Genomic DNA, 16059 nt, shown 5'->3' with positions numbered 1-16059 from the left:
TATAAATATAAATACAAATACAAATATAGATATGCTGTGCAAGTAAACGCCACAGAAGACACACACTACCCCTTGAAGGAGGTAACATCACCTGGAATACTTGAAATAGTGGACCTTTACTTCTGACTTCCTAGAAATCCTATGCTATATTTTCTATGCAACAATTATGTTGTTTCACAATAATTTTTAAAGTCCTCTTCCTCCCACTGCCAAGCTATGAATTGTATGAACTGTCAAAGGTGACTTCACGGTTTCATGTCTGGTTTAATTCTGAGGCCCTTAGAAGGCAGTGGGAGGAGGTGAAGGGACGAGCAGTGACAGACTGGGAAAAGTAAGTTGGAAAAAGTTTTACTGTGTACAAAAAGCAAAGCTAGTTACTTTTCTCCCAATCAATAACACAGCGGGCCGAGGTAACTACTTTCCTCAGAGGAAGTAATTTAAGGATTTGCTCTATTTTCAAGTCCAGTTTTATTTCCATCATATATCTAATGTATTTGGTGAATGCCAACCAACTCACCTGCTTTCGTAGTCTGAATAATGGCCCAAAGATGCCCAAGTCCTAATGAGACAGGTTAGTTAGCATGTCCCTAGGCAGACAGGGAGGTCCCTGGGGGAATAAACACAGACAGCCATATCCTAAAACTCCAGATTTTGAAATCGCTCCTTCGCTCCAGGACATAATGTAACAAGGCCTTGAGGTTAATCATGAAATTCGTTTTGGCCTGACAAATGGAGCGGATCTGATAGAGAAGAGTGGGTTATTTTGCTAATTCCTTCAGGATTGGCAAGCAGAACAAATCTGGTAGATGAATTTCATTAGAAGGCGCCTGTTCCGTTCTTCAAACAGCTCCCCTTCCCCAAACAGGCAAGGGAAGGTATAAAAGAGCTTTTGCCTCAGTCACTGGGCACCCCCCTTCAGAACCCCTCCCACTCGGGAGCTCTGACTCTTTGCTTTCAATAAACTATCCTCTTTTTAAAACCCTTTGCCTCTCCTGGGTCCGTGTTTCCACTCTTTGGTCTCATGAGACACAATCCCAGCACCCACTCACTCACTCAAAAATCCCCAACATCATTTGAGGACTCACAGAGACATATTCCTCTTTCAGTCAATACCCAGGACGGCAACTATGTTAGGTTACATGGCAGGGGGTATTAAGGTTGCTAATCAGCTGATCTTAAATTAGTAAGATTATCCTGGATTATCTGGGTGAGCCCAATGTAACCACAAGGATCCATAAAAGTGGAAGAGGAAGGTAGACAGAAAAGCAGAGGGAATTATGACTATGGAAACAGGGTCAAAGAGATACAATGTTCCTGGGACTGAAGATAAAGGGGGTCACAAGCCAAGGAATGCAGGCAGCCTCTAGAAGCTGGAAAAGCCAAGGAAATGGATTCTCCCCTACAGTCTGCAGAAAGGAATACAGTCCTGCCAACACCTTGCTTTCAGCCCACTGACACCTATGTCAGACTTCTAATCTCCAGAACTGTAAGATGATAAATTTGTGTTGTTTTAAGCTGTTAATTTTGTGGCAATTTGTTACAGCAGCAATAAGAAACTAATACAACCTACCTATAGTTCCTTTATTTCTCTGCATCCCGGATTTCCTCTTGTGGGCAAACCTGGGGTGTGCTGTGAAAATCAGGCCACCTGGACGTCCCACCTTACAGATGCCCAATGACCTAGGCCCACACTGCCAACTGGCTGGCTGATTTTTAGGACTTCCTCAGAGAGAACTGAGACAAGATACCAGCAACAAAACTGCCTCGATGACTAAGTTAGCTACATCTGGAGAAGCCATATTTGAGTAAGGTATTAATGAAAGCCCCATCATACAAATAAATTTATTGGTCATCATTTACACTCAGACTACTCTTTTGGAAGACTAACAAAAGAGAAATGACTCTCACATCAGGAACCCAGAATAGCAGAAAAGCAAATGCTCTTTGGGGTTTCTCAACATACTTCAGACCTACCTACAAGGATAAGATAGATAGGTCAAAGAACAATTTGAATTAGGACTTACTTAATACTGACTACCTACTAGGTGCCAGGCACTGAGCTGAAAACAGAAAATCCCTGTTCTCGTCTAATTCTCATAACATTTCCAACAGGAAATTGCTCTGATCATTACCATTGAGAATTCACATGCCCACGGTCTCACTACTTACAGGCAATAAGTGAAAGAGCTCAGGTTCAAACTGCTCTGTCAGCCACCCTAGTGGGGACCCTAGAGAGACATCGTGCTAACCCTCCCCATCAAGAGACAACTTAAACTGATACCTACTCTGCACTACAATGCTCAAGAGAAGAAGAGAACATTAGCTTTGTCCCTATGATGCTAGAAATGCAATCACGGAACTCGACCTCCCCAAAATGCCCCTGGAACTTTGAAAAATGTTTACTCATATCAACAGCCAAATTATCTAAACCAGCATCTCTCACTGTCTTTATTATTTTCTACCTTATGTTCTATCGTTGCTTCGTCAAGGAATCTGCGTTCTAAAAGGATATAAACCAAAAGCTTGCTTTTGTGAGGTGGGCATTCTGCTCTTTATGAAGCCTGTCTGGCAAGGCTCAGGAAGTAATCGTGATGACATCTGTCTCTCACTTCTGCAGAGCATGAGGAGTTTCCACTCACCTGGGTAAGAACCACTGATCTCATAGAGCAATACCTAATACGAGTGGGTATTTTCTCATTATGGGCATTTCTGTGTAACATCCCATTCTAAATAAAGTTTTGAGCTCTAAAAATTCAACACAATAGGATAAAAAAGTCAGGTAAATGTAAAAGTAGTCCCTTCCTCCTGTTGCCATCTCTTTCTTCAAGTCAGTACACGAAATTGGTACCAGTCCACTATAGGAAAACTTCACATTCCCCCCACAAAGAAGGCATCGTCTCCCTAAATTACATAATATATGGCTTTTTTAAAGCCAGAGCTACATGTTGGCCCTGCATTGCAGTACAAGAGCCACTGAGAAGGTATTTGGAACCTGAAACACATTTTACAAAAAATAATGTCATTCACGGTGAAGGTCCATTTCCAGAGTAACACATAAAACCCTTTTCAAATCATAAAATGGGTTAAACATTACACATTCACTGTAAGGAGTTGAGATTTGATATTCTTATAATATTAATTTCAAAGTAACTCTCAAAAAGTTATATATATTTCTTATTCTTTTTAAAGGAAAGAAATTCTGATGAAATCGAGTTAAATGTTAAGAGAGATTTGGGGCAATTTGAAGAACACGTCCATGGTTTTAAGGATCAATACACTGTTCTTAAATATGTTTAATTTCATATCTGCAAAAGCTATGATTTCCTTTTCCTCCATGTGGCTGCATTTCCACCAGTCTTCTTATCCTTATTCATGATGAGATCATTTGCTGAGATTACCGTGGCCAACAAAAAAAGCCACATGTGACATAAGGAGGTGACACATGTGACAGCTAGTGTTCACTTAGCTGGCTGTGGATGGAGAAAAGGGGCTGGGGCTTTGGGGGAGGGATGGGAGTACACTGTTGTCAGAGAAAAAAGAAGATGGCGATAACAGGGTGTCACATGACATCTGACTGCACTTGTCACCTCACAGAGCCCAGTTACTTCCATTGGCCCTTGCTGCTCTAAATCTTTCTGCTGGGGCCAGGAGAGCTCTGATCCTTGGGTGAGTAGGGACAGGATGGACAGCCAAATAGCTGCTAATAAAATATGTTCAAGTGTTAGAGAAGTGGTTGTTCGAGTCCTACCGTGTTTCCCTGAAAACAAGACCTAGCTGGACAATCAGCTCTAATGTGTCTTTGGAGCAAAAATTAATATAAGACCTGGTATTATATTATTATATTATATGATATTATATGATATTATATTATATTACATTATATTATATTATGTAAGACCCGATATTATATTATAATAAAACAAGACCGGGTCTTATATTAATTTTTGCTCCAAAAGATGCATTAGAGTTGATTGTCTGGCTAGGTCTTATTTTCGGGGAAACACGGTATATGCATAGAGTCTAAAAATCACTACCAGAACTTAGACAATTCTACAGCGCTCTCTCCTTCTTTCATTGACATACACACACAGTCTACATTCTGCCTAGTGGCTCACACCTATCATCACCCCAAATTTTTAAATTTACAATTATGATTTAGTACACAGTAAGCCGCTGCACAGCACAGCACATAATCCATCTACAAAACTCAAATTGCAAAAGGGATATAAGAACTCATTGATTAATTCAGGCAAAGCCCAAAGTACTGTATATGTGAGAAAAGATTTTACTCTTTTTCTTCCATAACATTCTTTCCCCAAGATCATAAATCTCTGAGCGTCGACTTTCCATCTTAGGAAAGTGAACGTCATCCAAGGCAGCATATAAATCACCTAGAGAATAGTTATTCATCATGGGCAAATAAAAATGTAAGCCAGGCAGATGGTGAAAAGCTCATTTATACTGGTATAATTTCGTGGAATAAAGCAGACATGGGGGAAAGCGGAGGGAGGTGTGAAATTTGGGACCACATTTAGAGGATGAGAATAAATACCCCAAACAAGAGAATACTAAAAATGATCATACCACATCACTACAATGTCTTCAATTCTTCACTCTCTTCAGATCTGACTCTCCCCCTTTATGGTAACAGAAATGACAGAAAAGCCAAGAGACGAAAAGGAGGGGTAGGGGAAACCCATACTAAACACTGTAGTGTTTTAAGCCATTTTCATTCACCAGTTTCAACGCGCTTAATCCTTTGGATACTGCTGAGGGATAGAAGAGATTATACGAAGTGGTGCTGATTTTTTTCGTATGCCTTCAGCTCACAAATGACAAATCCAAGGTGGCTACCTCCCCAACATTCTGGTGGGTGTTGATGTCACAGAGCCACACTGGCCTGGGGGGAGGGGAGAGAAGGGAAACAATATGGTGACCCCTCCTAAGGCTACTCCTAAAGATTTCTTTATTCCAGTGTTGAAATCATTAAAAGCTCCAAGACACACTACTGTCCCCTGAGAAAACATGATTTGGGACCTTCCACCTCCCTCTTATAAAAGCAACACCCAGCCAAGAAACAAAACCTCATCATCTATCTATCACCCACCAAAAGGACAAGAGGAAGAGGAAAGGAAAAAGGATGGAGGAAGGATCCAGTCTTTTAAAAAGTAGCATAAAATTACATGAATCCCCTCAAACTGCACAGAAAATCACACTGACGTGCCTTGCAGGCAGAGAGCTCATTAACGCTATCAGAAAGCAAGTTCAAGAAGCCCTTGAAAAATGCAAACAGGACTTAGGTTTGTGTGTGATGGTTATGTTTGTTGTTGATTTGTTAACAAGAAAGGAGGGCAGAATAATACTTCCTTTCAAGACAGGAAGGAGCTCTGAGTCACGGAAGGCACAACAATTACAACCTATTAGGGTACCATAGAAACATGCCTTCAAATTCCACGTCATCTCACAGATGGTCACCTGAACAGCTATGGGCCTCAGGTAGACCTGCAGCCACATCGGGACCTACGTGGACTTTACACACTCACCTGGAAACATCCCTTGGCTAAAAACCATTTCTCCTGCTTCTAATCTCAAAATATAAAACATAATTACAGTAAGTCCTCTCTTAGCATCATCAATAAGTTCTGCAACCTTAACAACACAGAACAAAACCAATTTTACTCTCCTCTCTCCCCTTCCTCTCTGCTTATAAGGCTGTAGTCCTATCAGATTAGAGCCCCACCCTTGACCTCATTTAACCTTAATTGCCTCCTAAAGACCCTCCCTACCTCCCACATATGGACACGTTGGGGTTAAGGTTTCAACATATGAACTGCTTCTATGAGTCTGACTGCTTTGGATATCTCCTAGAAGTAGAACCATGCAGTATTTGTCCTTCTGTGACTGGATTATTTCACTCAGCACAATGTCCTCCAGGCTCATCCACATTGCAGCATATGACAGGATTTCCTTCTTTTAAAAGGCTGAATAATAATCCATTGTATGTGTACACCACATTTTCTTAGTCATTCATCCACTGATAATCTTTTAGATTGTTTCTACCTCTCAACAATAATGAATAATGCTACAAGGAACATACAAGTGCAAATAATCCTTTGAGATCGTGATTTCAAATCTTTGGGATAAATACACAAAAGTAGGCCTGCTGGATTATATGGTAGTTCTATTTTTAATTTTTTGAGGGACCTCCATACTGTTTTCCAGAAGCCTGTATCTTTGAGGCCATCATTAGTTGCCATACCAAACCTGGAACCGGTTACTGGCAGAATTCTTATTGTGTGAGAAAATTAATTCGCTTCAGCTACTAATTGTGGGATTCTCTTGTATTTGAAGCTAAGAGAATCCGACAGATACAGGAGATGGTATGGTGCATAGAAAAGGGCACTGGCTCGGGAGAAAGAAAAGCCAGATATCAACCTTGTCTCAACCATTATCAGTTTTGTGACTCTTTGCGAGTTTGACATCTCCAGTGGAGAGTGGCCATTTGATACCTAAAAACTACTCTACTTTTAAGCTTTAGTGATTCAGAAGCTATGATTCAAAGAGATAAAAAGTCTGTTCTCTAGGATCTGGGAAGGAGATGCAATCATACTATCTGATGACAGGATGGGGCGTGGGTGGGAAGGGGTAATCATATCAAACACAGACTTGTAACAGGTTCTAAATGTGATCAACATTTCCTATGGGGCAACCATTTGGAATGGAACTTGATGGGGTTATTAGACAAAGTAATTTTCAAACATTATAAGTCATTGATAGCTGTCTCACTCCTTGGTCAAACAGTTGACAACAAATAAATGTGTCAAATACATTTGGAACAAACCTTTAAGATTGAAAATTTGTGCTAAAAGAATTATCCAAAGGATCAAAACAGCATAATGCTTTATTTTCAAAAGTCTATCACCATCCTATGCCCGATACCCTCACGACATCTACCTACACATTTACATATTGTGGAGCTGAAGAATAAAAAGATGATAAAAATGGGTGGAGGGGATTATACTGGCCAGGCTTCAACTTGAAAATCTGAGGCTTTCAAAATGACAGTACTATACATTCTTAAATAGTTCAAAAGTTCTGTGCTAAAATGACAATTCAACCAAGGACAAGAAAATTCTTCTTGAGGCAAAATTCAGCTAAATCTTTTATATCTGTCTCCTTCCTTTATTGACAAAATAGTGTCCCTACCTTAGGGAAGGGGGGATTATGACAGGCTTAGTTGGAAATTCAACTCTGCAATTTTCTAACCAAACGCCATTGGGCTAATTTATATGCTGATATAGTGCTCAGTACTTAGGGATATCAGGAGAAGCCTTTTTAGACCTGCTAGCTTTGTGTGTGGTCTTTTGATAGCATTGTTGCCACTGTAATTCAGACAATTAACCAGGAAAAGCTTCTAATGAATCAACAGGGGTTGATAGTAGGTGACAGCAAGCACTTGAGGCACAGGCTTAAAAAACACACTGCTCAGAGTCTCCATCGTGGGGATTAATAATACTGAGATTCTCCATTTTATCCTCCCAGGCCAAAGGTTAGGTGTCTGGGTACCAAATACAGACGGTGCCAAAAAAATGTATACACATTTTAAAAAAGGAAAAAACTGTATTAAAATTACGCTGATGGGAACCCCTTTGAGCACCTCTTATAATTGCAGAAGTCAAACATGACTTGTATTCATCTTTTGTTATCTATCTATATATATATATATATATATATATATATATATATATATATATTGAGTATTACAATTTTAATACAATTTTCCTTTCTTAAAATGTGTATATATATTTTTTGGCACCCTCTGTATTTGCCTCCTCAAATGATTAACACAACATTATTTTTAAATGCTCCTCCTTTTTCTATTTCACCCATGAGGGATTTGAGGCAGTTTTTCAAGTTTAGCAAATGTTCTTCAATGGGTGAATGGACAAACTCTGGATCCAGCGGATGGCACTTAACAATAAGAAGTCATAAAGCTCTGATCAACATAACAGCATGGATGAGTCTCAAGTGCATTGTGCTAAAGCAGCCAGACCTAAAGTCTATATGCTGTATGATTTCATTTATCTGACATTCTGGAAAAGCCAAAACTGTACATACCAAAAACAGATGAGCGATTGCCAAGGGCTACGGGGAGAATTAACTATAAAGGAACACAAGGGAATTTTGGAAAGTGATGGAACTGTGCTCGATTTTGATTTGCTGAAAGTGATAAAATTGCATTTTAAAAGGGCAGAATTTATTAGTTATAAATTACATCTCAATAAACCTGACTTTTAAGAAAAATTTAAGTTTTGTCCCTCAGACACATCCTTCAGAAAGGTGAGTCTGCAAGGCTCTGTCATTCAGGATTGTCTCCGCATGGCCCCCTCTGCTTTCCTTTTCCAATAGCCCAACCAGTGATGACCCAGGGCAGGGAATAGAAACCACTCCAAGTATGTCCATCAGAAAGGGATTTGATGTGGGAATTAGGTGCTTACAGAATCACTGAGACACCTGGAGGAGTAGAAATCCCCCTTAGACTTTTAAATTCAAGGACACAGCATTGCATGATCCAAATGTCGGGAAGCTGTGGCTGCCACATTAATTAACACGTTGCGTACAGCGGGGTTTAAATCCCTCATACCCCTCTGTTCTGGCAGGTTTTTAAAAGAAACTACTTTAAAATGTACTCTTCTCTTTAAAGCGTAAATGCTTCTATGTCATTTATTATTTTTCTATGGAATTTTTTAGGATTTACTCACCTATGATGGTTGTAATTCCTCCTGGTGTGATACTGCAGAAAGCAGCTTCCTTTGTTATTAACGAAACACAAATAATTCAATAAAATGTGCAAAGTAAAAAGAGTCAACAGTAAAAACGAGAATTCTCGTTATCCGTCCTTAATGCATAGCTCAGAAAACAACGAAGCTTCTCGTGATCTGTACGCAACGTGTTAATCACACCAATGTCTGTGGGTCTAAGGCCCTAGAACAAAGAGTGGGGCCACAGCGACTGCCTCTAAACATCCCCAGGACCTTCCTACCAGCAGCATCAGCAGAAGGAACTGCGTCTCCATCTCAGGCTTCCAAATCCCACACATGCATTGGTGGAAACGGTCATGTGTTTAGAAACATGGTTGTAAGAAAGTCTGGGACATGGAGTTATCAGGAGGGTGGAATGAAGGTCCCAAGGTTAAAAGAGAGCCAGTCCCCAGGATCTCCCCATTGACCGCTCTTCCTGTCCTAAAACAAGGCATTCTTCAAAGAAGAAAGCACGAAAAACTTTTTCCTGTCTCAAATTTCAAATGGTGTTAAAAGAGTTGAAAAATTATTCTACTAATAGGTAAATCCAAGATCCTAACTCATTGCATTATGGAAGAATATTTCATTTTCCCATTTAGTTAGTTCCAGCCCCAGCAGAATAAAATGTTAAGATCACTGCATTTGATAACAGAGCCAACCACAGTCCTCTGCGAACTCATGTATTAAATACACACTAGTCTTTGAGTTTTATTCTGATGGGAATTAAACAAACTAATCTTGAAAGTGCATTAATTTTCCAGGCATCTGTAAGTTATTTTATGGTAAGCCAGACCAGAGGAGGGGAGTGTGACATTGTGATTTATAATAAGAGATATATATTTGGTCTTTGTCCCCAATCCTGGCAGAGAACTCCTAAAGCCCAAGCAATTTCCTAAAAGATGAGAGAGATAAAAGTGTCTTTTGTTATGTTATTGAGGTAATTTAGGTTACCTAGAAAGCCTCAGGTTACCTAGGTAACCTAAGGATGGGGAATGCTGCCAATGGAGCCAGATTAGGGGTTGGAACTTTCAGTCCCACCCCTGGCCACGCTCCTCCTCCACCTGAACCTCCAGGGAGGGGAGAGCAGCTGGAGATTGAGTTCAGTCACAAAGGGCCGATGATGTAATCAATCATTCCTACATAATGAAACCTCCATGAAACCCCGAAGAACAGGGTTCAGAGAGCTTCCAGGTTGGTGAATGCGGGGAGGTGCAGGGAGAGTGGCCCACTCGGAGACAGTGTGGAAGCTCCATGACCTTCCCTCCTACTTTTTGCCCTATGCATGCATCTCTTCCATCTTTTCCCTGAACAATAGCCTTTTATAATAAACTGAGCCCATCTAGCAAATTAATCAAATCTGAGGAGAAGGTCATCAATCTAGTCTGTTAGTCCGAAGCACAGGTGACAACCTGAACTTACACTTGGCATCTGAAGTGTGTGTGTGTGTGGGGGGGGCATCTTGTAGGACAGAGGCCTTAATCTGTGGGATCAGACCCTACCTACAGATAGACAGTGTCCGAATGGAACTGAATTGTGGGACACCCAGTCTGGATCCAATGAGAATCACGCTTATTGCTTGGTGGTGTTAAAACACCCACACACACCAAAGGGATGTACCTTTTATCTCTTAATCATTGCTCCTAAAGACCTAGCATGATCAAAACAATAAACCAAAAGCAAATCGTTTATTTAGCTGAAGTACCACAATAACTACCATTCTTAGTTTCCCAACGATCACTCACATAGTAACTATATCAAAAGGGTTAAGGAATCTTCTCATGAGGAAGTTTCAGCCTTTAGAATTTCACTTCCTTCCTTCTTGGGTTATTTCTCTGAATTATACGAAAAGAGGCAGTGGAAACATTTTCCTTTCTTTGACAGGAAAACCTTTGGGTGGCTATTGCTAGCTCCTTTAACTCTTAAAAAAAAAAAAGTGACGAAGCACAATGGCCTAAAATAAATACAGTGTCCAACCAACAGTAGCTGTTTGGGTTGCAAGAATCATCTCCGAGTTGTCACTGGAAAAAAATAAGGAAAATCTGTAAAAGAACTCTAATTCTCCCTTCTCAGAAAACCATCAAAACACCATCACAACCCCTATCACACCACAATAAGCCTCTTACAAACAGTATTTTATGTTGCTTTCACAACAGGAGCTAAGGGCAAAAATGACAACCAGAAATTAATGATTGATTGTTCCCAACTTAAGGGAAAAAAGTGCTCCATAGTTCTCCTTCAGGATATTTTTTGAAAGTCGAGGTTGGGAGCTAGTTACTCCTTATTACACACTGTCTTGCACCGATGCTACCGAATGGTAAAGCACAGTGGGCAACAATTTTATGTAAAATGAACAGACCTGGCCTCTCAAACTTCAGAGTCAGAGGAAGCACCTATCAGGGAAAAGCAGAAGAAACACTAAGGAGGAGTCACAGAATAAGGAAGATCACCAGCCCTAATAAGTAAGCTCATTAGGTTATAGCCCCTGTTAGGTTTTGCCCGAGAACGCTGCCGGGAGTGAGGATCTAAAAAATCATTACCAAAGAGCTCATAACTTACTTCTCTGCTCTTTTAATTTCTCTCTAGAGCAAAACTTTAAATATGTTTATTATGGGGTGAACCCCCAAAGGTTCTTTCCCAAGGTAACGAAGGGGATTGCATTTCTCAACCCTTCAGCAGCTAAGCACCCCAGCCTCCAATGCCACCCGACCCGACTATCTCAAAAGAGCAATACGACTGGGGCTCCTGCCATTCACTCGGGTGCCAACTTACCTTCCAGTTCACCTACACATCAGCTGCAGGTGTTTTCCACCTGACACTCATTGTACAGGGAGTGGCAAACGGCTTTCAGAATCTCACATCCCCTATTCGTTCCTTACCCTGTGGAGGCACCACATCAGTAATGATGAGATATTTGTAGGTAGGCTGATCCTGCCTCTATAAGAGCTAAGCTACCACGTCACTGTCAGAGAATATCATGTGACGCTTGGAGAAAATTTTCAGTTGATAACCAAGACCACTGGATGGAAGAAGCTGCCTTGGGACTTTCAACGTTACAAAACAGATGTGAGTGTTCCAGGCTACAGTATTTAATTAAAATTAAGACTAACCTCTGACACACCATGAAAGTAGGTCTCAGCCAGGTTCACAAGAGCATGTCAACAGGACATGTGTATCAAAAGAAAAAGGGAAAACAAAAATTCACTCCTGACACCCAGTAAAACTGGCAAAAGAAAACACGACACCTGGCTTCCTTCCAGCTGCCACCAAGAGGCACAGTTATTCAGGACCGTCGAGTGGCCAGATGACAGAGTCCATAAAGCCAGTCCGAGCCTGGCTGGTCACTGAGATCTGCAGGGGCTGCTCCTCGCTAACCCGACAGGGCAGGTGTCCCCTGCAGCATGGACCTGGTCTGCAGTGCAACGCCTAGAAGGAGTCTCAGCCGCTGCCCCGTGGACCCTGGCCTGAGTCTGTAGCATGCGGGAGTTGAGCATGTGAGGCAGGAGCTTACGTTAGCATGAGCCACACGAGGAAGCCATTATTCAGGGGAGTGACATAATATATTGTAACTGCTCCCATCATGTCAATAGGCATCATTTTAATGGGTGTGTTAGAATTTCTCCCACTTGAAGTTAAAAATGACTCCCATTTCAATGAAAATAGGAGATTCCTCATTGGTGGGATCACAATTCACCCACGGCAGCTGCCAGACACAAGAACAGATGTGCCAGGCCTGCACAGGGCTGATTTTGTCTCTCCAGGCAATGCTTCTGTTTTGTAATTTGTCTCCACTTAAAACAAAGAGATGAGCAAGTTACAAATATAATTACTGTATTTCTGAACAAGGGATAACACAAGCCATGAAAGGGCTAAGAGAGGACCTGCTAGCTTACCTCTGGGTCTGGCTGTAAGGTCTGTTCATCTTCAGCGGAGTTTGGTAAAATGGCCCAGGTTATGTTGGCACTGGCTGATGGCAAAGAGCCAAATGTCCCATTTTTCAGCTGCTCTGTGGAATGTGACTTGGGCCCGTGCCATCCCAGGATGTTTTCTGAAATAAAGACTTAGATTGATGCCAAGTATTTTCCAAATGAAACATTTAGAGCTCACGAAATATTTGTACCTCACAGTATAAGGAGACTGACTTGAAATGGGCCCAATTTTGAGTGCCCCGTGGTGGATTTAAGTGGGGCTTGTTTTCAATGAGGGACCAAGAGTGGATTCAGGTCACCGATTTATACACTGGGCTCTGTACAATGGCGGTCTCAGAATCACCACAGGCTGTTTCTCAACCCGTCCTTCGACACAAACAATTCACAAGTTACCAAAGCCAGATTTTCTCAAAGGCGTTTTTCTTACTTCTTTAACTTCTCAAAATTAAATACATACATATCTTTACAATTAAAAAAACAAGTCAAATTGTATCAAAAATGGGCTGCTCACAATGTGGTTTGAACACCACCTGACATGAGGATGATGGTCGCAGCTCAGAAAAGATGGCGGCAGTGTGATCACGTGACACCACCTCTGCCATGAGATGTAGGCCATGTGGTAGAAGCCAGGACGCTCCATCACTCAGAACAGACGTGGTCATTCCATTTTAGCAAGAAACGCTTTTATAAACACCAATCTGGTAAGCCAAAAGCATTTTTCGAATCCTTCCCCCAACCCTTGAAGAAAAAGGGAAAAGACTTTCTAGCACTATTATTGTTTTTTTAAGAGTCATATATTGTTATAGAATATTTGGATATGCTTACTATTGGGGACAGGTGTAACCAGAGGTGGATTTCTTTACCCCTTTTATCGCAATGCTGCCATTACAATTAGAATAGGTCTCAAACTCTCTGGAGAGTCTGTGTTCAATCTAAAAAGAGGGATAACTGATGAAGAAAAGGTAGGCGGAAGTGGAGACGGCCTCATGTGAACCAGAACTCAACCTTTCAGGGTCTCAGATGTTCCATCCATTAAGCAATCATATCCATCAGTCTTTTCATTAGAGATACTCAAAGAAAAACCTACAAGAATCCTAAACTTTTAACTCCCAGAGGGAATCTGGTTGATGGAAACAAAATAACAGAGGCAGATGAAAAGGCTGTACATGTGTGTTACATGGGTGCTAGTGTGTGTGATATCATCCAAACCAAGCATATTTTTATGCAGAAATCTTTTTTTTAATGTCAAGTATTAGATCATATACCTCTGCTACTTAAAAGCCTCAAGTGGCTTTTTATTGCAACTGACACACAATCTGAACGGCCTGACTTGCAAGACGGCCCAGCCTCATGTCATTCTCTTCCCCTTGCTCACTACCATGCTGTATTTTTTCCATTCTTCAAGTGAACCAAGTTCATAACAGTTAAGAGCCTGTGCTTGTGCTGTTTCTTCTGGTCAGAGCGCCATCCCTCCAGTTCTTCTATATGGGGTATGCGGAGAGCTCTCCTGTGTAAATCCAGGGGTCAGCTAAATGTCACTTGCTCAGAGAAGCCCTGGAGATCTCCCTCGCCAAAGGAACACCCCAAAAGCACTACCTGCCCCCTCAGTCAGTTTACTGTCTCCATAATACTTAGCACTATCGAAACTCACCCTGCTCATTTGTTTGTCTATTTTTTTTCTCTCCTCCCTAAAATGTCAGCTCCTTGAAAGCAGAGACAATATTGCCCTCGCTCATGCTCGTGTTGCTAGAGCCTAGAACATGGTCTAGCAAAGAGTGTGCGCTCAATAAATGTGCTGAATGAATGAATAACTATCAAGGTTTTCAGAGATAGTAAATTTCAAAAAAAAAAGTATATTTCAAAATCTCCTAAAAGTTAAAAAGTAAGAAATGGCAAAAAGAGGAACAGAGAATAGAATGGTGGCTGCAAGGGCCTAAAAGTGGGTGGGTGGGTGGGTGGGGGTGAATGGGCAGTTATTTTTTTAAATAAAAATAGAGTTTCAGTTTTTCAAGATGGGAAGAATGCTGGAGATTAGTTACATAACAATGTGAATATACTTAACACTACTGAGCTGAGTACTTAAAAATGGTAAAGATGGTAAATTTTTTGATATGTGTATTTTACAATGATTTTTTTTTTAATGGCAAAAGGCATCCATATATCAGTCATTGATGTTATTTTTAAAAAGGTGAAGATTCACAACACTAAAATCAAAGGCTGCAGGATGAGCTAAGACCAGACTTGGGAGGAATCACCACAAATAATAAGGCAGATGGGGCTAGACTAAGAAAATGAACCCAGGGTTCAAGACTCCAGAATCTGCCGTAAGAAAGGTAGAAAGACATGTCTTATCTGTCCTGCTGACCATCTGCTGCTCGGAGACCTGAAGCTGGACTCATATCTTAAATACTGGGCAACCAGCTCATACATACAGGGGTGCCACTTTTTAAAAAATTATTTTATTATACAAATAGTAAGTGTCCTCTAGATTAATCAGGAAAGCTTAAAAAGCACTAGAGGAACAATGAGATCTGAGTGACTAGGCAATCAGGACACTCTTCCCTCCTTTATTCCCACACCTCAGCTCTGTCCCTTCCTCCCCTTCATTCCACCATCACTCAGAGACAGTAACTCAGGAGACAATGGGGCAGGAAGTAGAGTCTAGCTGGGCAGTGATACATTGCATCCTGTGATAGACAAAGACCAGGACAGGACAACTGAAGGTAGCAATGCATGCTGAGGAATGTAGTTTTCTGCATATTCTATGGATTCAGAGTATCAAAGAACCAATGAGTGAGGACAGGTGAGAAGCCCATCTCAGACCAGTCCAGCTGCTCTAATAAATGAGCACTGGTGTGGAAATCTGGATAGACATGTCTTGTTTGAGGATGTGGGATGATAATTCTAAGAGAGAGTGAATGAAAAAGATTGGATAGGGCAAAGGTATCCTCAGAAGGCTTAAAGGAAGACTGTATCTCTGAAATTTCTAACATAAGGTGTCAGAGAAAACATCAGGAAAGGTGTATATGTAGCATAATACAGGATAAAGCAGGCTCTGTGAAACAAGAACAGAAAGCTAGAAGAAGAAAACAGGCTGAGGTGAAAATGGAGATGGATGCGCTACAGAATTATGGTGAGGAAATCAAATCAGCATCAGTGGAATTAAAATAAACACTGAAACCAGGAAGAAGTAGAAAGAACACTGTAGAAAGTCAAATAAGGAGTATGTCACGATAAGGAAGTTCTACCAGTGCGCAGCTGCAAAGGCCACAAAGACAACGAACAACGAGACAGAAGATAATAAGAGGATGCAGAGATCCAAGATCCTGAAG

The 16059-nt window shown here is 41.0% G+C and overlaps 1 protein-coding gene across 3 annotated transcripts in view; it reads right to left on the bottom strand.

Moving 5' to 3' along the window:
* Positions 1 to 16059, bottom strand: part of OSBPL10 (oxysterol binding protein like 10) — a 261251-nt gene that overhangs the window by 45274 nt on the left and 199918 nt on the right. For all 3 annotated transcript variants that reach the window (XM_074312716.1, XM_019727744.2, XM_019727745.2), the window contains one exon: positions 12692 to 12846. In XM_074312716.1, the coding sequence (XP_074168817.1) occupies positions 12692 to 12846 (155 nt within the window). The remainder of the gene's footprint in view (positions 1 to 12691; positions 12847 to 16059) is intronic.

This window comes from Rhinolophus sinicus, linkage group LG10 (assembly GCF_036562045.2).
Source record: "Rhinolophus sinicus isolate RSC01 linkage group LG10, ASM3656204v1, whole genome shotgun sequence".
In the NCBI taxonomy this organism is placed as follows: Eukaryota; Metazoa; Chordata; class Mammalia; order Chiroptera; family Rhinolophidae; genus Rhinolophus; species Rhinolophus sinicus.
Note: the sequence above shows the minus strand (reverse complement) of the source record. Positions and strands in the feature narration are given on the sequence as shown.